The 24,127-nt window shown below is 41.7% G+C and overlaps 1 protein-coding gene across 1 annotated transcript; it reads right to left on the reverse strand.

Moving 5' to 3' along the window:
• Positions 1-1,336: 1,336 nt before the first annotated feature.
• On the reverse strand, positions 1,337-23,879 carry TRIM42 (tripartite motif containing 42). The gene is made up of 5 exons (XM_011958110.1): positions 23,333-23,879; positions 18,757-19,454; positions 13,374-14,194; positions 10,760-10,984; positions 1,337-1,599 (listed from the first exon to the last, which is right to left on the reverse strand). Exons 1-5 carry the CDS (start codon positions 23,671-23,673, stop codon positions 1,513-1,515), a joined length of 2,172 nt encoding a protein of 723 aa, XP_011813500.1. The 5' UTR covers positions 23,674-23,879; the 3' UTR covers positions 1,337-1,512.
• Between the last annotated feature and the right edge of the window lie 248 nt (positions 23,880-24,127).

Consider the following 24,127-nt stretch of genomic DNA (forward strand, 5'->3'; position numbering starts at 1 on the left):
AAATGATTATATGGTAATACCAAATCTGATGGTGGATTCCAGCCATCATTTACAGTAATAGGATCACAATGAAGCTCCCTGGGGTATGCCTTGTTGTAATACTGCTGGGGGTGGAGCAGGAATCTGCTTGGCTTCATTTTCTCACATTATCAGAAGATCCTCAGTATGGATCTCTTTGTGGAATAGCCCTTTTCTGGCAGTGATGAAAAATAAAGGGTTGCAGAGCTGAAGTCTTACTGGTGAAGCTAGATGGGCTGACCACATCTGCCCGTTGCATAGCTCCTGAAAAGGATGGCGTTAGAGGAAATGGAGACCAGTTACTGCCTGGTCCTTTTCTTGGGCAGTCCCAGTTCTGTGTGTAAACCTTCATGTGCAAACTGGCACCTGGGGATATTCAGAGCTGAGTCATTCTATGTGTCGGCCTTTCAGCTGTGGTGTGTCCCTCCTGGTACTAACATGTAATGTGTGCCTCACTGTCCCAAGCACTGAGGATAGAAGATGAATGAGACACCATCTCTGCTCTAAGACTCAGGACAAATAAGGGCTCCTAAGTATCATAGGGCTGGAATGAGTGTCTCTATGGGGAATAGGGGTGGGAGGGCCTTGTGCTTAGTGAAGACCCAGGGGAGAAAGGTGTCATCCTCATTTGGAGGATCACTGGGGAAAGTGGCTGAGCTGAGTCTTGAAAGACAGGTGGTGCTTTCTAGGAAGAAATGGCGTGGGGTTCAGTAGAGGGTCATTTCTGGCAGATAGGGCTTTGTATGACAAGAAATTCTAGGGACTTCATATTGTCTGAAAGGCCAAGTTCAGTTCAGCGAGGTTGGAGCTGATACATGATTTTGTCATTCTTCCATGCCTTGTTTCAAATGACCATAGCAGATCCTCTAACCAGGCATTCTGCCGTTCTTCCTTTGCTATGTCCAGAAGGAGAAGAGGGAGGGCTCTCACTCTTTATGACTTAGAGTAGACCTCAGACCATGGGCTGAAAGTTGTGAAAAGGCAAATTCAAGTTCAATAATTAGGAAAAACATTTTAATGTTGGCTACTTAAAATAGACTGACTACCTGGTGAGGTAATGAATTCCGCGGCAATCAGCAACTTGCCCAAACACTCAAAGCTAGTTAGGCCTGCATTAGAATGCACACTAGGGGGTCCTGACTGCAAAATACAGTGCTCTTTTTACCATCCAGAAGCTGGGTGGTGCTCCTACAAAACACCACAGAATTCTGAGCCTAGGACTAGACCTGAGCAGATGGAAACATACAGACTTACTGACTGTCTTGCTTATTACTGCCATCATAACGAATAGCTGTCACTGAACAAACAGCAAGCCATGTCAGGTATTTACTTTTATTAGCTCTTACAAGATTACTGTTGGAAAGCTGAGAGGTCATGGAAACATTTGTCTACAACCTCCTTGAAGAATGTGGTGAGAAAAATATACATACATATGTGTGTGTATATATGTCTACTTTGTGATGTGTCTGAGGTTGCTTCCTGCTCTGAAGGGGCTCAGAAGTGCTTCTGGAGGGCAGACTGGATATTCTTCAGCAGGCCCCACTTAGCCCGGTTCTTCCCATGTCCATCTGGTGTTACCACCTGCAATCAGAAGCAAAGAGTCATGGCACCCAATAGACAACAGCTCCCAGTAGCCTGGGCCCTTCTGCATGCCAGACACTACACACATCATTTCATTAACTCCTCACGACAACCACATGAGGCCAGTGCTGTTGGCACCACTTTATAGACGAAGAAGCTGAGGCTCAGAAGGACCAGGCAGCTTTCCCAAAGCCCCACAGCTACAGTGTGCTGGGATTGTGATTCCATAGGTTAGATCCTACTTCCTTTTAGGGTAGCTCATGTGACTGAGTGCTGATGACAGTGAGGGGGCTGGACTGCAGGTGAGCTTCACCATAGAGGATCCCCTGTATCCTTCCTCAGTCATTAGAACTTGGTTCTGTCACAGCTCTTATGAGTTGTTAAGTTTCAGCTAATGTGTTTGACTTTCTTACCAGACCATGAGCGCCTTGACTGGGGTGTGGGGGAAATGACAGTATTTCATCTCTGTGGTCCCAACACTAGTTATGGAAAAGAGAAGATTCTTAGAGAAGTAGATGAACAGTGAATAGAACTATAATTTGTGAATCTGCCAATTGTTTTCCTTTGATGCTAACAGAAACACTTCATACTATCTTTAATCACAGTGAATGGTCAGTGCTACCTGAAAAAGAGAGACTGTACTGGGCATGAGGGGTAAGAAGAACCCTCCTAGAAATCTCACCAAGTTAGCTTAGATGTTGCCCTCCATGTCTTACCTTGAAGATACTGGGTTTCTTTACTAGTCTGGTCTGGCAGCATTCCCATTCCTTCCCCCCAAACATTTATGGAGTGAGGTCGAGACCCAGGGATGAGACAGTCCACTGGATCAATGGGTTCTACTGAGGTGAATGAGGACTTGAGATAGAATGGGGGTGAGGTTTGGATAGTGAAGAGGAATGTTTATACAGGGCACAAGTCTCTATGTACAAAGCTTTTAACCTTCTATATTTGTATATAAAGGGAAAGGGCAAAAACAAAGAAGCCAGATCCTTATTAGCATTATGCTATCTATTTTTACAAAATTTTTGGTTTTAGAGAAAACAGGGCTGCATGCAAGGCAAAGGTCATATTATATACATGATATTAGATTATCCATTGCTGAGTAGAAATGGAAATAATGCATAGAGATAATCCTGATAAAAGTAGTATAAATAATGTCTAAGATACACACAGAGTTATCAGAGGGCATGAGGAAGATGGAACAGTGTTATGAGGGGCTAGGAATTAACTCATAAATAGGAGATTGAGGTTTTGCTTGAAAGTATAGTCAGAATCTTCAAAGATAAAGACTGTATGTGATATGTGAATGGAGCAGTGAGGACTGAGGTGTGTCTATGAACAAGGGAATCGGGTAGAAAGGAGGACAGAAGAAACAGAAAAACAAAACTTGGAATACCAAAGAAATTGAAATGATAGTTGACATCTCTTCCCTGCCCCAAATGCCCCAGGCTCATATTGCTTTTCAGATGAATTCTACCAAACTCTTAAGAAAGAGTTATTCTAGAAAACAGAAGAGCCAAAGTTTCCCAGCTCTTTTTATGAAGCTTGTGAAATATTGATTCCAGAACCAGATAAAAATAATATAAGCAAAAATTGAGTCTAATTCCCTTATAATTATAGATGCAATAATCCAAAATAAAATATCAGCTAACTGAAGTCAACTGTAATAAAAAGTAATACATCATGAACACACAGGATTTATTCCATGAATGGAAGTGGAATTTAGTATCAGAAAAATCAATCATTGTAATTCACTTCATGAATAATGGCCTGAAGGAGAAAAATCATGTAATTACCTCAAATAATGCAAAAAACTTAATAAGTACCTATTTCTCAGAAACCTAGAAGTAGAAGTAATTTTCCTTAACTTAATAAGGATTATATACCATACAAACTAAATAAAAATAACTCAATGGAGAAACGTTAATATCAGGAATAAGACAAGGATATCTACTAACACTGCCACAATTTTATGTATGACTCAAGGTTCTCGCCAAAGTCATAAGGAAAGAAAAAGAAATAGAGTTGCAAGAATTGTAAGTAAACAGATAAAACCATCATTCTTTATAGGAGATAGGATCATATGCCTGGAAAAAAAGCAGAAATAGTAGATTGGGTCTCAGAATAGTAAGAGAGTTTTTGAGACTGCTGGAATCAAGATTATCCTACAGACAGAAATAGTCTTTATTCTAAACTGGTAATCTATTAGAAAATATAATAAAATAACGTTCATAATATCAACAGTCTGTAAACTATTTGGCTTATTTATTTATGATATACAACATGATGTTTTGACATATGTATACAAAATAAAATAATTACTACAGGCAAGCAAATTAACATACTCATCATCTCACATAGTTACCTTTTTGTGTGTGTATGAAAAGAGCACCTAAAATCCTAACACATTTTCTATCAAAACAATATAAATTGTAGTCCTCATGCTGCATGTTAGATCTCTATACAATCTAGTTTAACCAGGAATACATGTACCTATGTAGGAAAACTTAAACACCCAGTAAAGAACATAGACTATGGTTTGAGTAAATGTTCAAACATATTATACAAATACCATTTGTTTCCAAATTAATTTAGAAACACAATGCCTTCTGAATAAATTCTATCTGAATGTTTTCTAAGAATTCAAGTTACTCCAAAATGTATATGAAGAAATATATTTCTATGACTAGCTAAATAATTTCTAAAAAAGAAAGAAGGGTAATGTGCATACTTACCTTAGCAGTTCATATAGACATGGCAGAAAGCTGAGGTTCAAAAATAATAAAGCAAGTATGGTATTGATATAAGAGCAGGAATATAGACCCGTGGCATGTAATAGAGTGCTCAGAGACATATCCCTAAATATATCGAAATAATATAAAAGTGGCATTGCCATTGTATAAATATGAAGAATAGACATTGGTTGGTAGATGGTATTGGGAAAACTGGTTTACTACATGGTGAAAAAGAACATCCCTACATCTGTATGTAGGCAGAGTACATACATACATTTGATACATACGAAGGCAGAGTCTGGATGGATTAAATAGCTAAATTTGAAAGGTGAAACTGTAAATTTAATAAAAGAATATATAGAAGGTTATCTTTGTGATCTAATCCTAAGAAAGGACTTTTTAAATAAAACTTCAAAAGGTTAAGCCACAAGGAAAAAATAATTGATGATTTTGATTATATCAAAATTAAATATTTCTGCTATTTTATGAAGTACACTATGAACAAAGCTGATAGGCAAATGTCAGAAGAGAAGATAATAGCAATGTCTAAAACCACTACCTAGAATATATAAGGACATCCTATAAATCACCTAGAAAAAGAAAAATGCAATAGAAAATTGGGTGAAGGATATCAACAGGTCCTTTACAGAAAAGGAAATCCTGAAAACTAACAAAAATATAAAATGAAATTTAAAATAATAAGGACATATCATTTTATACCTATTGGGCTAGCAAAATAATAGAAAGTTGGATCTTGCTAAATGTAGGTGGGGCTTAGGGTATAGTAGCTCTAATCTACTCCTTATGGAAGTGTACATGAATGTGGTCAAATTAAGTATCCACATGTCAATGGCTTAGAAATTTCACTCATAATATGTATCTAATATGGGGTGAATTGCACCTGACCCCAAATTTATATGTTGAAGCCCTAACCCCCAGTAATTAGAGTGTGACTATATTTGGAGATAGGGCCTTTAAAGAGGTGATTTAATTAAAATGAGGCTGTTAAAGTGGACCCTAATCCAACCTAACTGTTGTCTTTATAAGAAAAGGAAATTTAAACACAGAGAGATAACACAATGCATGTGCACAGAGGAAGGACTATGTGAGAACACAGTGAGAAGGTGACCATCTGTGAACCAAGGAGAGAGGTCTCAGGAGAAACCAACTCTGCCAACATTTTGATCTTGGACTTCCAGCCTTGAGAACTGTGCAAAAGCTAATTTTTGTTTAAGCCACCCAGTCTGTGGCATTTTCTTATGGAAGCCTTAGCAAACTGATCAATAACCCAGAGAACCCTTACACCCCTATCGTGTCCATAAGGTGTCATATGTAAGGCTGTTCACCACAGCATTATTGGAGGTCACTTGGGTGTCCATCCTGCCTGAAATAGAGAGGTAACATGCGGTGAACAAATGCACATTCTGAAAGATCACATATTATAAGGAATAAAAGACAAAATGCCCATAGCAACATGGATGGAACATAAAAACACAACGTTTAAGAAGAAAAGGTAAGAGACAAAGTAAGATATGTAACACAATGCTAATTGTGTAAATTAATGACACATTGAAAACAACAATGCAAATCATGGAAGAACACGTAAAACAGAATGAATGTCACAAAAGGGAATATATAAAGAAGAATAGGTCTTTGTATAGATCAGTGCTAACGATGGACCATAATTGAGGTGTATAATTAATTCAGACCTCTGTACATGAGGTTAAAAAGAAATCAGGTCCAACATGATCCTAAATTATACTTGTTCCAGGATTCAAGCCTATCTGCAGGGCAAGTAAAGGAAGGACCAACAGGGTTCTACTTACATGAAAGGTCAGGAGCTCCTTGGAAAAGAATAAATTCTAAGGAGATAAAGAATGCAAACCATCTTGGTTTCATTTCAGGGCACAGAGCCACTATGAGTGTGTGGGTGGCCGTGCGGGTAGGCTTGGGGTAGTTATTCTGAGTGTGAAATATTGGTGGTCATTCAGATTGAATGACCTCCAACCCTAATCTTTGAAGGTGTGTGGCTCAGCCTGAGAGTCTGCAGCAGGAAGAGGAAAAATCAGGAAGGGAATTTCATGATGGACAGGCAGTCCTGCTGTGTGGCTGGGGTTTCAGCAGGAGCACAGGCTGAAGAGGAAGACAGCAGCACTGCAGAGACTCAGGGCAGCTGGCAGGACTACTTCCTGAGCTGCATCAGACACCAAGGACATCCACTTTACACACTGTGGTAGACAGAATAATAGACCCCAGAGATGTCCATGTCCCAATCCCAGAATCTTTGAATATGTTAGGTTACACACAGAACAAAAAGGGATTAAGGTTGCTAGTCAGCTGGTCTTTTTTACTTTTTTACTTGGAGTCTCACTCTGTCACCCAGGCTGGAGTGCAGTGGCATGATCTTGGCCCACTGCAACCTCTGCCTCCCAGACTTTAGCGAGTCTCGTGCCTCAACCTCCCGAGTAGCTGGGATGACAGGCACACACCACCACACCCGGCTGACTTTTTTTTTATTTTTAGTAGAGACAGGATTTTGCCATGTTGCCCAGTCTGGTCTCAAACTCCTGGCTTCAAGAGATTCTCCTCCCTTGGCCTCCCAAAGTGCTAGGATTACAAGTGTGAGCCACTGCACCTGGCCCAGCTGGTCTTCAGGTAGGGAGACTAGCCTGAGTTAGCAGGTGGGCTCAATGCAATCACAAGGGACCTTCAAGGCAGAAGATGGAGGTGGAAGAGAACCAGAGAGATGCTAGTGTGAGGACTCAGCCCAATATTGCTGGCTTTGAAGATTCAGGAAGGGGCATGAGCCAAGTAATGCGGGTGGCTTCTAGAAACTGGAAAAAGCAAGGAAATGCATTCTCCCTCAGGTCCTCCAGAAGGAACACAATACGGCAGACACAGATTTTACCCAGTGAAATGCATTTGGACTTCTTCAGAATTGTAAGGAAATAAATAATTTGTATTATTTAAACTACTAAGTTGTTACAACAACAATAGGAAACTAATACACAGATGGGCAGTTAGATTTGTTGTGGGAAGCTTTCATGGAAGTCAGCTGAGATATAAAGTCAGAGGAGGACAGTGAGTCAAACAAAGGAGACTGTTTTCAGAAATGGGAATGATGGTCAACAGATATATTGAGGACCAGAGGAAGAGCAGGAGAAGAAACTGAGGTCAACACGTACATGACTTACCTAAAAACACATTTCTCTACCCTTCAAAAATACTAGTTAGGCTCTTTGATGTTAGAAGCTTTCAGTTAGGGACAATGGGCACAGAAGGGTGTGTAAGACCAACACCTATCCTCATGCACTTGCAGCTAGTGGAGTTGGGACTTGAATCCAGGCACACAAGACCAAATACAATGCTCTTTTCAATGCATAATGTTGACTTTCAAAAAATAAAAGTTCAGCCCTCCCTGCTGTTGCCTTTGACATCATTCTCCCAGAGTAAAGTACTATGTCCCCAGGGCTGAGCCTACCCTGTTCCAGACTTAGTTCCATCTGATTGTGGTATGGGGGAAGAAAGGGCTATGGGCTTGGATGTAGACCAAGGTGTCCACTCACCTTGTCCTTCCATGAGGCCTGACACTTTACTTCCTTCCATGAGACCACTTTGCTTCTTACAACCTCATTTTTCTTATCTGTAAAATGGAAGCAATCACTCCCTCCTTTCCCAGTGGTTGGGATGATTAGTGATGGTGAATATACCCCATCTGACATAAAGATGACTTTCAAAAGGGAACTTTCAAAATGATTAAAGTTAATTTTCTTGCTGCATGTATTATACACCAAATACATCTCTTAAAAACTAAGTCCTAGATTATGCAAATAAAACATAAAAGGTGTTATTTCACTTTTTATAACAAAAATACATGTGATAGAAATATTACATTTTGAATAAGAAATGATTCTGCTGCCCCATTACAACATTTTAAGTGAAACCTTTCAAGAATACCTGCATAGAACTGATGCCAAGGAAAAAATTTTGATTTTATGGGAAAGAAATGAAGTCATTACTTTTATGAAACTTTATAAATGTCATTCAAACACACATCTTATTTTCATTTGGTATTGAAGGCTTTACTTATGCAAATCATGACAAATGTTAAGGAAACCAGTCTTTCTTCTGGAATGCTAATATGATCACAAAGAAGGGAGGAAGAATTGCTTCTGAAGGAAAAATCTATATTGCAGCTCCTCAAGTCAGATAAAAATGAAGCTTTCAGAAAACCTCATTAATTAGAGCTCTGCTCATTTAGATCTTGTGTAAAAAGAAAGGGACTGGAATGCATTTCCTTCTTTTACAGGGCGGGCAAATTAATCACATAAACACAGTTTCAAGGGGAATGCTATTTCTTGACTGATTATATAAAACACTTAACAGCTTTCAGGCATCTTATGGTACTTTGTAATTATTAATTTTATTTATCAATTTATTTCTTCACTCTTTAATTTGGACATTCTTTATATGTTCATTTATTTGGTCACATTTTCACTCATATACTCATTTAATAACCATTAAGAACCTACTATATGCAAAGTGCTGTGGTAAGCACTGTAGGAGAAAGAACCATGAATTAGATGTGAATTTTATTCTCAAGGAGTCTATAGTTTCAGAGGGCGACAAAAACCTCTACCTAAGGAAAGCCAAGAGGGACTGAGGTGGTAGACTGATTACATACTTTGGTATCTCCGCCTGTTCCTTCCCTGGCATCTGAAAATAATAGATTGATATATATGTATATGTGTATATATATATGTATATATGTATAAATACATATATATACATGTATTTAGCAACAGCACTGAGTGCCCTTCATGGGCAAGACAATTTTTAGGAATTCCTAAAAACTGAAAAGGCAGATGGGATTAGAAGGAAGGAAAAATCCATAGTCAAGAAGACATGCAGATGTGGGGCAGCCATGGGCATTCCCACTTTATGCTCTGAAGAGAAGGGTATCAAGAATGAGAAGGGCTTTGGGGCAACTGAGCAGCAGTGTAATTGGCTGGAGGCTGGCAGGAGGAGTGACTAGCAGACTTCCCCATCCCACGTCCTTCCTGTGCCAGGTTTGACCTGTCTCTCTCTCTGTGTGTGTGTGTGTGTGTCTATGGGTGCTGGACTCTATGAGGCAGAGCATGCCCCCCGGGGGCTGGCAACCAGGATGAGTAGTCCCACCCTAGGAGATTTGCTGTTGGTATACTGACCACCCTTACTCCTGCTTTGCCTTTATTACTAGAGGTAGCAACCACTTGGATTCTTTTCCTCGAACATTTGACTAAGGAAACAAAGAGAGTATGGTTGGTCAGATGCTGTTGGGCATTGGAGCTTTCAGGTCACACAGAGGTTGGGCCATGACAATTCAAAACCATATACAAGCTGAATTTTAGGGAGCAGAAACTAAGGGCTAGCCAAAAATGGTGCAGATCCAGAGAGAAGCAAAGAGAATGAGAGAGTGAGAGAGAGAAGGAAGCAGGGAAAGAGAAGGAAGCAGGGAGAGAGGAAGAGAAAAGAAAGAGAGAGAGGGAGAGAAACTGACAACTCTCTAGTTCCCTTGGGTATCAGATCAGATGCATATCCTAGGAGTGGTCTCTATCTTTGTCATAAATTTCTCTTTTCAAAAGCTGAAATGAATGGATTTTTTTTTTCTTCTAAAGAATTCCTGATTAAGCCATAATCGACCCTGATTCCAAAGAACATCCTTATGGTTATATGGTAAGATAGCAGCTCTGGGCAGTCTTGGTGTTTTTATTCTCTTTCTCCTTTTAATATCAGTAAAATTATACTCATGAATGTGTATTCCCTGGAGATATAAAGAAGAATCAGTCTTGGATCACAAAGAAGATAGGAATAATTTTGTCCTTTCTTTTTTGGAACCCACACTGACCTGCTTAGTGGCAGTTTCTCAACTTTCAGATGAAAGTTTGAGATTGTTTTTAGTATAAATAGGTCCTAAATATTGCACTGGACATATTTTATAAAAATTATTGTGTGCCAGAAATTCAAATTTAACTGGGTATCCTCTATTTTTATTTGTTAAATCTGGCACCCCATCCTTGCCTGAGAATAGCACCTCATTTTTATCTTTCTCATACCACAATCATTTCATATCCTTCTCACACAACAATTTTTTTTTACTAGACCCTGAGCACCTTGAAGGCAGGGATTGTTTATTTTCCTCTGAATCTCTACATCTCTACGCAATGCCTAGAACAAATGTTTTTGAATCAAATAGAACAATTCTCAGGCTTCATCTGCAAAGTCTGGTTGAGGCCAGTAGCCCTCTCTTTGGCCTCAAGTTAACAAATGTTCTGTGCTTAGAGGAAGAGTCCCATGGTGAGTTCTATAATCTCATGATCATCTTAACAGGGCCTCATCCAGAACCTATCATAGAAAAAAAATCTGGGAAATAATGTACACAATACCTTGCAGATATCACTCCATTGCCCAGGACCATTATCATTGATGGCTCTAACTTTAAACACGTATTCTGTGTTGGGGGTCAGGTTGTGCAGCTCCACATTCTGCTGCATTATGTCCCGAATTTGTCCGCAGAGCTCCATTTGTACGTTGTTAGGAGGGGAAGTAATGACTTCATAGAATTCCATCTCAAAAGAGTCCACGTCTTCTGCTGGACATGTCCAGTAAACCTATGGAAGAAATGAACATACTGGTGTGGTACTAGTATACATCATTCAGTTTTCTTTCTGTTAAAGATTTGTGATGTTGACTATCTGTGGGGTGAGTTAAAGCTGACCCCATCCCCTGTAGCTGCCGAAGACTTTTAATTAGACCATGCACAAGTCTTGGAAGGCTGTGTGATGAGGCCTGGCATGATGCTTGTAATGAGTTTCACAAACAGAAGGTTTGTGACTGTTACTGTCAGCCAACATGGAGGTGACAATTGTCCTCCTGCTTGAAAAATACTGAAAAATAGAGAGGAAGAAAGTAAACATCACTCGTAATCTCACAATTCAGTTAATTCATTATTATTTCTTTGCAATTTCAGAACACACACACACACACACAAACATATATATATAACTTGGATTATGTTGCTTTGATTTCTATTTTCTTTTACTTATGTTGTATGTTTTCCTAAATCATTAAAATTCAGTAAACTACCATCTTTAAAATTTCTCCTGAAATAATTTAGTCCTTCTATGGTTGAACATTTAGGTTGTTTCTAATTTTATACTCTAATAAATAAATGCTGTAATAAATACTGTTGGGCATAAATATTTGTCTGAATTTTTAAGAATTTTCTTGGAAGAGATTCCTAGAACTAAAATTGAGTTTAAAAAATCTCTAGGATATTAACAATACATATTGAAAAGTTACAACATTAAGTTTTAGAATATTTTCCATGCTAAAATCCTAAAGATTTGAGAGTGATGTTATGTTAACATAGACTTAATCTTCTGCATTGCTAAGCACTATGATTCCTGTATAAAGTCCATTCCATTATCCTAAAATATGAATCAATGATATTTTAAAATCAAATATCACTGTCTGGCAATAGGTTTAGGTGTCCTCTTTTGACAGCAAATGACTTGACTGAGTTGTTTTGCATAGGTCCCTTTTTTGAGCTCATCAGGGATGACTAATAGGTGGCATGGGGTGACTGTTTTCCATGCCCAGGTATAAAGCAGATACTACCAATCCTCTGGCTCCATAGCAAGAGCCTACCAACTTCTTAAGAGGTCTGAGTTGGCCAGGAGATGAGACCCAGTGCTATCCCTGAGGTAATAAGCATACACTATAGGCCTTGCTGATCTAGTATCATTTGGAAATGTATTTCAGCTGCTCAGTTATGGGCATTGCTTATATGAAGGGCAGAAACACTTCATTATTTCAATAGCCCATGGAATGTTCTATCTTGCAAAGTATGGGTTGTTCTTTGTGTCAGTTATAGACAACAAAACATAGATTATGATGTGTCAGGAGAATGGAAAAGTAGAGCTTGGTCTGTGTCTGGCCTTCATTTTTTAGATCCTTAATAATAAAGTGTGGGCTGTAGACAGCAGCATTGGCAGCACCTGGAAGTTTGTGAGAACCTGAATCTCAGGCCCCATTGAAACCTATTAAAATAGAATCTGCGTTTTAACAAGATCCCCAGGTGCCATCAATGTTTGAGAACTGCTAGTTTAGAACTCAAGGATCTAAAAGTCTTTGGGAGTGTTCTCAGATTATGGGAGACAAAAGATGAACTCTGCCGCATGGGAGCAGACCATAGGCTCTAGAAAAAAATCCAAGAGGAGGAAAGAGGCACTCAAATAGAATATTTCATTGCATGTTAATTTTTTTCCTCCATAAACCTTAATAAAGTGTTCTACAAACAATTCAGTGTGTGTTCAGCTAGATTTGAAAGGTATGTTAAAGAAAAGGTCCTTTGTTCATGTTGTCCATGTTAGGTCAAGAGAGTCAAAGGGAAGTTATGTCCCTTGAAGCCAGGCAATGGCGCTTATAGAGATCTGTGAGAGACTCCACTCTTCACTCTCTGCCCTCAAGGCGGGTTGAATCTCAGAAGAGTTGAAATTTCATCGGGGATGATCCTCCCAATTTTTCCAAATCATAGAAAGTCTGGATATTTGCTTTAGGAAAGGTAGCAATTTAGAGGAAACAGCTGATAGGTAATGGAGCCTGCATTTGTAACTCCAATTTCTGTGCTGTCTCTATTACAGGCTTTCCTTTGGGAAACATTACACTGCCAAGTAGTGTCTTCAAATTACTTTGGTTCCCAAATTGGGTTCTCTTTCAGTTGAGAAGTTGCCTTTGCAGTGGAGGTAGGGCTTTCAGATATATTTACGACTATAAGTTAAATATATTGACTGTTTGGTTTAAGCTAATCTTGGGTTACTTAAGATTCCCGGAACTTATCCCTTTTGAATGGGATGACCACAAAGAGTCTAGAGGAGCAGATTTGAGTGACCAGATCCTAGAGGTCAAAGAGATAAGTGCAACTTTTCCTGACTACTCACTTCTACTTTGTCCCCCAAACCCTCCCACCTTCCCCACTGGGCCCAGAACCTTTCTTACCTTGGCAGCTCTTGGGTACACCAGAGTCTGGTAGATAACAATTGGGCCTGGGGTCTTCACAGAGCCATCGTTGAATGAGTACCAGTTGTGGAAGCTGCTGCTGTTCTGTACAGACTGGCTGTCTGCTCCAGTGCACCAGTAGGTATAGAGGCCATCTGTGGGTTTGGCAGGGGTGGCTGACTGGGCTCTCCCATAGGCCTCCAGACCCACCTTGGCCTTCTCATCAGTATTGCTGAAGGACAACACGGAGGAGCTTCGCTGGTATATCTGCTGGTTGCCGAGGCTGTGGGTGCTGAAAGTGACCTTCCTGGCAATCATTGTTTCTGAGTGCATGGGGTAGGGGGAGGGCAGTGAGTCCCCTGAGGAGCATACCTTCTTGGGCCCTGTGGGGAAGAGCTCATGGATGGCACTGGAAAGCTCAACAAAGTCCAAGGGCATGTAGTTTATTGAGTGTAGCCGGAGCTGTGGGTCAGGCCTGTAGGTGGTCTGGATGCCTTCCTCGATCTGGTCCACCAGTATCTTGGCTGACTGCAGGAATGCCACCTGGCCAGTCTCCTTCAGGGCTTCCTTGGAGTAGGCGATCAGACCATCCATCTCGTTCACTTTCATGGTTGTAACATACACATATTTTTCAATTTCCTTCTGCCTGGACACTTCTAGATTCTCTATCTGCTCCATGATGACCTTCTCTTTCTCCTGAAGAATGCTGCGCAACTTGAGAAAGCCATTTCTGATCTCTCTTCGCTTTGCCTCCTTGTCAGCTTTAAAGCTATTTTTTAAGATGTTGAATTCCATTAGGTCATTATCAATTTCATATCGGACTGCAAAAATGCCAAGTTAGTTACTTTTAAAATTTTCGTCTCCCCAGGTGTCAAAGCCAGTAGCAAGCTAGAACAAATTACCCTGGGCTCCAAGGAGGTGAATGAAGAGGGAGGGAAGGCACTTGTAGTTGGGCTGAAACAGGCTAGAAGAGGTTTATGAAATGAATTTGGCCTCCTTACTACACCTTCCCCTTCTTCCCCCTCTGATCCTTCCCTGGGATATTTCTATCTTGTAACAGTAATCCCTTCTGAGACTGGAAGTTCAAGCCCAGCCTTGGTATTGGTTTTTACCAGATTTCAATTGTCTGCAAGTTGGACTTGAGAAGAGGTGAAGTCACAAAGTGACTGGTGCCTGCTTTTCCCTGTCAGAAACCTGAGCTTTTGCAATGGTAAGAGGAAGAACTAAGTTTCTGCTGACTACTTCTAAAGGTTGTCTTGCATCATTCGCTAAGCCTCCAGCCCTATACAACAGTGGGAAATCAGCAAAGCTTCCCTTCATTGAGGTGGCCCTCTTACATGCCCTTTCCCCTCTTTGTTTCTCTTGTGGTTCAGCTATGTCACTTCTCTTTGCCTTTCCCCCACTCCTTTCAAAAAAGAGTCTGCTATCACACTTCAAGGAAAACCAATTTATCTTGTGCCCCTCATATGGTATTTGGATTTTAAGTTCACTCAGTCATTCAACAAACATTTACTGGAGTCCTGTTACATGCCATGTATCTTTTAGGCACTAAGGATATGGATATGATTATGAGAGGGCATCTGTGCTCAAGTTATGAATAAATCCAAAGATACTATAATTGAAGGATGCTATATATAGCAGGGTGAGCATGTGGCACATCTCTGTCTGTGAAATGAGCTTTATGTGAAAGGTGAAATGAATACCTTTGTTAGCTTTAAAGGATTTGAGGCATTAAGGAGCAATTTGAAGAATGTCAACCTTCTGTGGCCATTAGAAGAATGTCATTCTTCTACAGATAAGATTCTTCTCATGAAGGTAAACTCTTCAGTGAATTGATGGGCAATAATCCTCACCAAATTTTACTCAGGAGTGGGGATGACTAGCTATTTTTGCACTTGGTTCACAACACTATCCTGGGTTCATAGGAAGCTAGACTTCTGTGAGTGGTGGTCATTGTAACAAGGGTGTGCACTTGAGTATGGGAAACCCTAGAATTCTGTCAGATCATGCGAACAGGGACCACATTACCACTATGACTATGGTGTGTAGAGGTGAGAAAACGTATTTGTTGAGTAAAAGCCATTCTTTCCTGTCTTCTAACATCTCATTGGTGAATGCCAGCAGTGTCACTCTCTGGCTAACTCGCTGAAGCCCCACTGTTTTCTTGCCATCTCCTTTCTCACAGTGGCTCAGAAAAGATGAGGTGATGCAGGTGAGACTGAAAGGGAAACTACCAGGGTGTGATTTCAGTGCTGAGAAGTGCTTCTTGCCCTCCCCAATGCACTGTGACTATGGCAGCCAGAATGCTACTTTGTGCATTATTTTCTTTGACTATTCAATAGTTACCTACTGTTAAAGGTACTTGGATAGGAAATTTCTTGCTGTATTAGGGATTAATTAGGCTTATGTAGGGCAAAGTTCTGAGAAGCAGGATAAAAATTTCTTAGATGAGGGGAAAAAGGCATCTCCAGGAGGAGAAAAAAGACAGAGGAAGCCAGAAATGTCCCATCCCAAACTTCTACAAATATGAAAGCTCTGCAAGAGCTGATTTTAAACGAAGTCAAATCAAGCTCTCTTTTTTAGGCAATACACTTAAAACTAGTTGCTATTTATTAAACACTTTTTATGGACCAGATCCATATGTTATTATATATCACATATATCTTCTTACAAGAAGATATTGTTTCCACTTATAGATGAAAAAGCTTGAGGCCCAGGGAAGTTAAGTGACTGCACAATGTTACATACCAGGTAAATGGGAGAAACTAGGCTCTGTCCCTAATTCTATTTGTCTAGCTCCAAACTAGGTTCTTAATTGCTTCAGCTGTGGCTCTCAGCCCTCTGTGAGTACCAGAATAACCTGAGAGAGTGTTAAAAAAAACCACTTCTCTTGGACTCATCTGCTAAGATTCTGAATCAATGGGCCTGTATTGGGGCTCAGGAAGCCAGGTGAGGCAGTGTGCAGTGAGGTTTGGAATCTAACCCAGAGAATCTCCTGGGATCATGTTAAAGATACAGATTCTGGTGCACTAGGCCTGGGGTGGGTCCTGAGATTCTGCATTTCTAATGAGCTCTCAGGTGATGCCAATGCTTCTGGTCCTCGAACCATACTTTGAGTGGCAGGGACCTAAACTTTTGAGCTCCCTTTATTTCAGTGGTTCTCAACCTTGCCTGCACCATAGAATCACATGAGGAGTTTTTTAAAAGTCCGTCTTGCTGAGCCTGCACCTCTGTGTGGATGGGACAGGGGCATCAGTTTTTAGTAAAGTTTCTAAAATGGATCTTCTCTCTAGGTTCCCAAGTTTCTCAGTGTGTGTTCCCGGATCACTTGCTTTTGAATAACCCAGAGATCTGTTTAGAATGCCAATTTATGGTACCTCCCAGAAAAGTGAATCAAGTGCTCACGAACAAGCTTGAACCCTGGTTAAAAAAAAGTTGTGTGTCTGTTTCTTTCTTCGTCAAGGATGAAAGGTTAAATTATTTACTTATAGCTAATATCTAATTTACCTATTGTCCCTTTTTCCCTTTCCAGCTGCTGGGTTCCTTGGAATTTGGACAGGCATTTTCCCCCCACCTTGAATTGAGCTTTGTTGTCTGACTTTTAGGTGACCTGCACTCAGAAAACTATCCTAAGTTTCACATGTATTAAGGACAAGTTTCCCTACAGAGGGATGGAAGGCACAGTAGGATGTAGAGAGCAGCACCTTTGCCATGCTTGGCCAAAGAATTCAGCCAAGCCCTGGCCTAGGGAGGCAGTGAGTCCCACCTTCAGAAAACCCTTTTGGAACCAACAGTTCTACCATTTTCTTGGTAATATGTGGCTCCTGCAGGGTTCCTTTAATATGAAGTCTTCCCTGGTGGTGGTTCCAAAATTAAATAAATGTCAATTGACAAGCAAGGTTTCCAGGTATGTGGCAATTGAGAAAAATCAAGGTATTCCTGAAACTGCTGAGAAGTCAGGGGTGATGCGGTCATTAGCAAAACCTGTTTCAGACCCACCTTTACATCCAATGGGACCTTTCTGTGCAGCTCAAGGAAAAGCTGCCTCCCTCCCAGTGTATAGGCCTATCTGAATGTTGGAGACTAACGGATCTGACAATGGGAAAGGCCTGGGTTGATCTGGTGCACTTTGGCAACTGACTGCAGGCCACTCCTTAATGAAACAGACCATGGATGGTGGTGGTGGTTCCCCCTTACTCCCCTTCAGTCTCTTCATCTTCAGATTCTGGTCACTGCTTAGCACAAAGTAGATTGTCAAATAAATGTTGTGGAATTAACGGTGGACACTGGAGTCAAATAGACTGCATCTGCCACTTATTAGCTGCCTGTCCTAATTATTTTTTTGAACCACAGTTGGCTTATCCATGGAGGACATGTTAATGCCTGTACTGTAGCACTATTGAGATTAGACAAAATGTGCTCCACAGCCTGAGTTAAGTTGGCCTTTATACAAGGAACTATTCCTGAGGGTAAAGGGCACTAAAGGAATCTTTTGGATTCTAATGTCTGACCAGGTAGAGACATACCCAGAAATTATGGGGCTGTTTGTTGAATCCTGTGAGATATGATTATACTTGGTTTTGTCACTGAAACAGAAATTATGGGCTCTTTGCTGAATCCTGTGAAATATTATTATGCTTGGTTCCATCACTGAAACCATCACTGAAATATTATTTCACTTAAAGCAATATTATGTAACAATATAAAACAACCAAATCACCACGAACAAGAATGCAGAGGAAAAATAAGCCGTTGACTAGAATACCATTGGCTAGTTATGAGTTGTCCCTGTTGCTATATGTTTGCTGCCAGTTTATTTACTTTGGCATCTGCAAGTTTTGGAAACAATTCATGGAGGGAAATTTAACATTGAGATAAGTCTCAGCACTGACTTAATTCTTCCCCCCTGCACATTTAGGAAAACCAAAGAGATCCAACAGTGACAGAACACCTTAGAACGTCACAGAACGTCAGTATACTATAGGATCAAAGTCTTCATTTTCCAAAGGAGAAAATGAGACCTGAGGACATGCAGATTATAACCAAGATTATAGAATCTTTATGCACTTGTCATGTGACTTTTTGCATGCTTTACATAGAGTAACTCACTTAATCCTCACAGCAATCCAGTGAGGGGGTCACTACTATTCCCCTATTTCATAGGTGAGAAAAGCAAGGCACAGGGAAGTTAAGTGACTGGTGGTGGTTGCCAGGAGCGGACACCAGGATGGTGACTTGCAGGATAGCACAGTGTTTCCTGGTGCTTTGATTGCTCCACTAGGTGGAATCTGTTAAGGCACTCACTTAACAGATTGCCCCACGCCATCTTCCCCATGTGTTCCTGAACTAGAAGTTAGGCTGAAGGAGTGGAAAAGGGGAGGACCTGCTTTGAACTTGGCGATGGCGCTGAAGAGTGAGGCGGACCTCTCGGAGCAGGCGTCGATGAGGCTGATGGTGTCGTGGCCATTGTGGAAAGAGAACTTGCAGAAGGTGCAGAGCAATTCGTTGTCATTGCGGCAGTACTCGATGATGCGGCTGGATGGGTGGTGGATGCAGATCTTCTCGTCCTGTTCCTCGGCGCTGGTGTCCACAAACACGTGGTCTTGCATGGCCACATCCGAGTGGAAGGCCTTGAGGCAGTCGTTGCACAGGTTGAGGCGGCAGGTGATGCAGCGCTTGTACGCTATGTGCCTGTTGCGGCAGACCTGGCAGAGGATGGGCCCGGAGGAGCGGTCAAAGCGCCACTTGAGGTAGCCGTGCTGCTGCATGTAGCGCTTGGTGAGGCGCCCGCGCAGGTAGTTCTCCGGCAGCTGCATCTTGTTGCTGTAGGGCATGCAGTGCGAGCGGTCGCACACTGGGCAGATGAGGATGAAGAAATTCTCGGTGACCTCGGCGTGCTTCTGCAGCTGCCGCAGGCACTTCTCACACAGGCTGTGGTTGCAGGGCAGCATGAATGAGTGCAGGCGCAGCCGGCTGCACATGGGGCAATTGAGGTGGTCCACCAGGTGGCTTGTGGCTGGTACTGACTTCACTTCATCCAGCTGGGTATCGCTGCTCCCAGTGCGCAGGGCAGTCTTGGAGCTGAAAGGAGAAGCAAAGGCAGGGTTTCAGGAGGCAGGCTCAAGAGCTTGCTCTGCCTCTCTACCTCTGAAAGAACTCTTGGTTCCTGAGGGGTAGTCTAGTGTGGTGGTGAGGAGCCTGAGCTGAGTGCCAAGGTGCCTGCGTTCTCAACCTGTCTCCACCATTTTTCAGCGGGGTGACCTCAGGTAAGCCAGTTAACCTCTCGGCCTGTTTCCTTGTTATAAAATTAGTACTCATGTCAGAGTTTCTTGAGAAGATTAAAACTGAGTTTAATGCTTGTATGGACTAAGAGCAGTCCATGGTACACAGCCAGCGTGCTGCAACTGCTTCCTGTTATTAAGCAAGGGAAAAGCAGCAGAGACTCGTCAGGCGTTGTCAGCTAGGCCTCGGTGTTCCGCTGGACATCGGTAATATCAAAGAACACAGTATCAGACAAGGCCACTCTGTGACTTTGGATCAAAGCAGAAACAAGACCACTTTATAATGTTTGGACTCAGACAAGAACGTTGTCTAAATCACAAAAATGACCCAACATCCCCCTATCCTGGTTGATTTTTTTTTTAAACTAAAAAACCATGGGTTTTTTTTTTTCTTTTTTTTCAGCAGCTTTCGGGTCATTCTGTTCTTCCCACCTTCTAGATAAGATTTATTAAAATATTCGGTAGATTTACTCCCGTGTCCTCACCTGAGCTCAAATCCTGTAATAACTTTTCAAGGTACTTTACACTTTCCCATGCTTTATGTTCTCACTTGTTGCAATAAGTCAATAAATACAATCTTGTCCAACTACAGGTGTGTTCTTAGGGCTTTTTTTTTTTCCTGGAGGACATTGACATTATTTATTGTACATAGATGGAACACAGAGCAAGTCTGTACCTGAGCCAAGCCTAGAACCTGTGTGGTCTGCCAACCAGACCAATAGGTAATGGTAATGGATCTGGGCTTTAGAGGCAGAGCATGTGTGATAAAAATGCACCACTTTACGGTTGTACCTTCTGAGATTTTTTTTTTAAACCTCTCTCATGTTCAGTTTTCTTAACTATAAATCAAAGCTCACAGTACTACTTGCTTTGTGAGGTTTTTATAAAGTCTAAATGAGATAATCCATGTAAGTACTTAACTGCTGGTACATAGTAAGCATTCAGTAAATGTGGCCACTATAATTACATCCCATTGCTAGTAGCCAGCTAATGTCTGCAGTAGAGAGAAATCACAGTAAAGGAAAATAGTGGCCAAGTCTGTGAAAAATATGTGCTTCTACTGTTTCATTTGTGTGTGTTAAAGCTCTCCATTTGTCTAATGCCTGAGGCTGATTTCATATATTTAATCGTAAGAACTATGGAGTAAAAGCATACTTGTGAAATTCAAGTGCCTGTTCTACGAACTTACAACCAGCAAATGCAGTGTATAAAAATAAATGAATTAGCTGTGGGAATGGAGGTGTAAATAGGCCCACAATTTGCCGCTATTACTAACTCCTCTGTTTGCATAATAGTATTTGGATACTAATGTTGACATTGTGGCTGTGTTCCTTTCTGCTTTTGTCTTCTTGCGTTCCTTACGTGTCCCTGTCTTCCACATTCCCTGTCTGAGTCCAGACAGTCACAGGTGCTTCCCAAGTATATTGGAATGGAGTGGCCCTGTGGTGACAGAGAATGCTTCCTGTGTAGATTAAGGCACCTGGAAAATTTGTCCCTTAGGGATCTGGGAGCTCCAGGCATGCTGGCCTCGATGTTCTCAGCTCTATTTCCTCTCTGCTTTCCCAGATTCCTGCATAGGTCCTTAAGGGATCACTTGGAGGTACAGGTCAATTGTCCATGTAGTGCCTGGATGGACTTTAGTTTGCTAAAAAAGTAAGGACTGGAGAATCAAGATATAATATAAAGAGAGACTGTTATGAGGCCTTCACAGCAGGTATCTCTACTAGGAAGCTCATGAGCTAGCATTTTCACAGAAAAGAAAGAAGAAGGAGGGAGGGAGGTGTTGGAGGACAAGAAAGAGGTCTCAGGGCTAAGAGACAGGTATTAATGGCCTAGGTAGCTGTGTTAGAGGTGAAAAAGGAAGTGAGAAAAAGACTAAGATGGAGAGGGATGAATGAGACCAGAGTGAGGCAGGACAAGCGAGGTGCTGAACAGAAAGTGGTGATGAGAAACAGGGGAGGCAGAGGGTCAGAAGCCAGGAGAGAGGCCAAATTGAAGAAAAGCACCCAGAGCTGACCTCCTAACACTTGTGGTAGCATCCCTGCCCATCCTCCAAAAGTCTTAGGCTTGGAAGGGGCATTCAGTGGCCATGGTTCCATTTCAGAACAGTCATCAAGCCCAGCGCTTTTATCTTCTTGCTGAGATATCCTGTCTCTGCTCCTCTACACAGCCCCCTCTCTCTCCCAAAATCAGGCCTGTTCTTGCACCTGGATTCTTACTGTATCACCAGTCAAATCTCCTGGCTTCCCTCCTAGCCTCCTGCAGGCCATTCTACACATTAGGATCACCTGAAGCGCGGGATTGATTCTAATTAATTCAGATACTCAGGTGGTACCCCAGACCAATAAAATCAATGTTTTGGGGGTGGGGATCAGGCATCAGTAATTTTAAAAGATCCCCAGGTGACTTCAACGCACAAAACGTTGGGGAGCTACTGATCCTAAGGCATTTTCCTAAAGCACCAATTTTATCCCTTTCCTGTTGAAATGGGCTCAGAGGTTCAGCTGCTGCTGCACAGAAAATGAAGTAGTTAAGAAAGGAGTGTCGACACCTTTTTCCATGCTTTAGGATTTCTAGACTTGCATGGAGAATCCCTGGATTTCCTATTTATGCAAACACCATGAGAGGGTCATGGGTGGAGAGTTATGTTTGTTAAGCATCTACTAAATGTTTAATTGCAAGATGAATAATATCTTTCCCCTGAATTCACCAAACCTTTGCTTACAGAATTGCTTTTCCAGGCTTGAAAGCCTTCAAACTGCCTTCTATTTTACTGCCTCTTCTAATCCTGTCATCTTATGGTGATGTCATTTTTCGCCTTCTAAGAAGTGTGCTCTTACTACTTCAGACTCCCCTCATGTATGACATAAAGAGACTGGTTTGGTAGAGCAGGTGAGGATAATGTAGGACCTAATATGGAGGGTTAGTACTCCAAATGCGTATTTGAGACCCTGAGTACTATGACTTCTGGATGGGAAAAAGAAGGTAGTAGGAGTTCATGGATGTATGTGGTATTTATATGATCCTCAGGGTCAAAAGTGCCCTGTAGAAATTCTTACTTTTCCATTAAATGTTGCAGGTATTAAGAGTTCATAGGAAGAGAAAGAGCAGTTTATATTTTTATATCACACACAGATTACAAAGCATGTACATTAATCCTTATATCTACAGTATCATGGGGGGGTATTGTCTCCATTTTGCCATACAGCATTTTAAAGTTAAGATCTCAAATTTTAGGTTCCAATCCTGACTCTGCATCTTTCCAGCTGTGTGATCCTGGGGCAACTTTACTTCTCAAAGGCTCAGTTTCCTCATGGAAACAGTGGACTTAGGGTGAGGGGTTAGCTGGGGTCATGCATGAAGTTCCTGGCAAGTTGCTTAAGCACTAACTATTAGCTATTACTATTTTGTACAGATGAGAGAGTTGGGGTTCAGAGGAGTGCAGTGCTCATTTCATAGTTAATGGCGCTTAGATTTGGAACTCATGGTCTACATACATGGTCTACATACATAGACCAGTTAGGATACAGTTAATTGCTACAAAATTCTTAGCTCCTTCTTTTAGATAAAGAAATGAACTCAGAGGCGCACTGGCCTGCCCTGTGGACTTCACAGCTGGCAAGTGGTCCCTAGTTTTCATGAGCCAATATGGCCCCACATCTGGTGTCTGACACTTACGAGGTATGGATGCTCCTGAGGTGGCCCTTGTGGAAAGTGATGATGGTATTGCGGCAGCAGCGACTCTCATAGTAGTAGCACTTAACATTGCTGCTGGCTGTGCAGCAGCACTTACAGTTGGGATCATTGGCCCAAGAGCAGCAACACCAATGGCAGTTGGGGCTCTCAGAACAGGTGCAGTGGCAGAACTGGCAGTTCTGCTCATCTTTGTAAGGGCAGGGGAAGCAGGTACAGTTCCGCTCTGAGGTGAAGATGAACTTGCAGCACAGACAGGAGCATAACTGCGGACAACATCTCTGCCATGTACAACATGGACAGCAAACGCACATAGCAGTTTCCATGGCACCTACATGATTACCGCTGGCCTCCTAGGGCTCTTGATGCCTCCTCTACCAGAATACTGCTATCAGTTCTCCAATGGAGGAATCCTTCCTCCCCTTCGTGAGGCCGTCAGCTTGAGAGTTGCAAGAAGTTGTATGTTATGAGGCCTTCACAGCTGGTGTCCCTACCAGGAAGCTCATAGGCTGGCATTTACATATATCAGTCTGAGGGTATTTGCTTATGTCACAATCCCTGTGTCTCTACCATGCTGGGTGGGTAGGAGGATGTGGCCTTGTGGGTGGTAGCAGGTATGTTGGTGGACTCTCCATGCTTCCGTGGAACCAGCTGTAGAGGAGTGGTGATGCAATGAGCATCCTGGAAGTTTAGTTGTCATTTGTCACCTTTTGGATAATGGAGTAGATTTCTGAAGCTATTTCTCCTTGTTTGGTGTTCTGCCTGCGATTTGGGCAAGTG

This window comes from Colobus angolensis, unplaced genomic scaffold (genome assembly GCF_000951035.1).
Source record: "Colobus angolensis palliatus isolate OR3802 unplaced genomic scaffold, Cang.pa_1.0 Scaffold46, whole genome shotgun sequence".
NCBI classification, from domain to species: Eukaryota; Metazoa; Chordata; class Mammalia; order Primates; family Cercopithecidae; genus Colobus; species Colobus angolensis.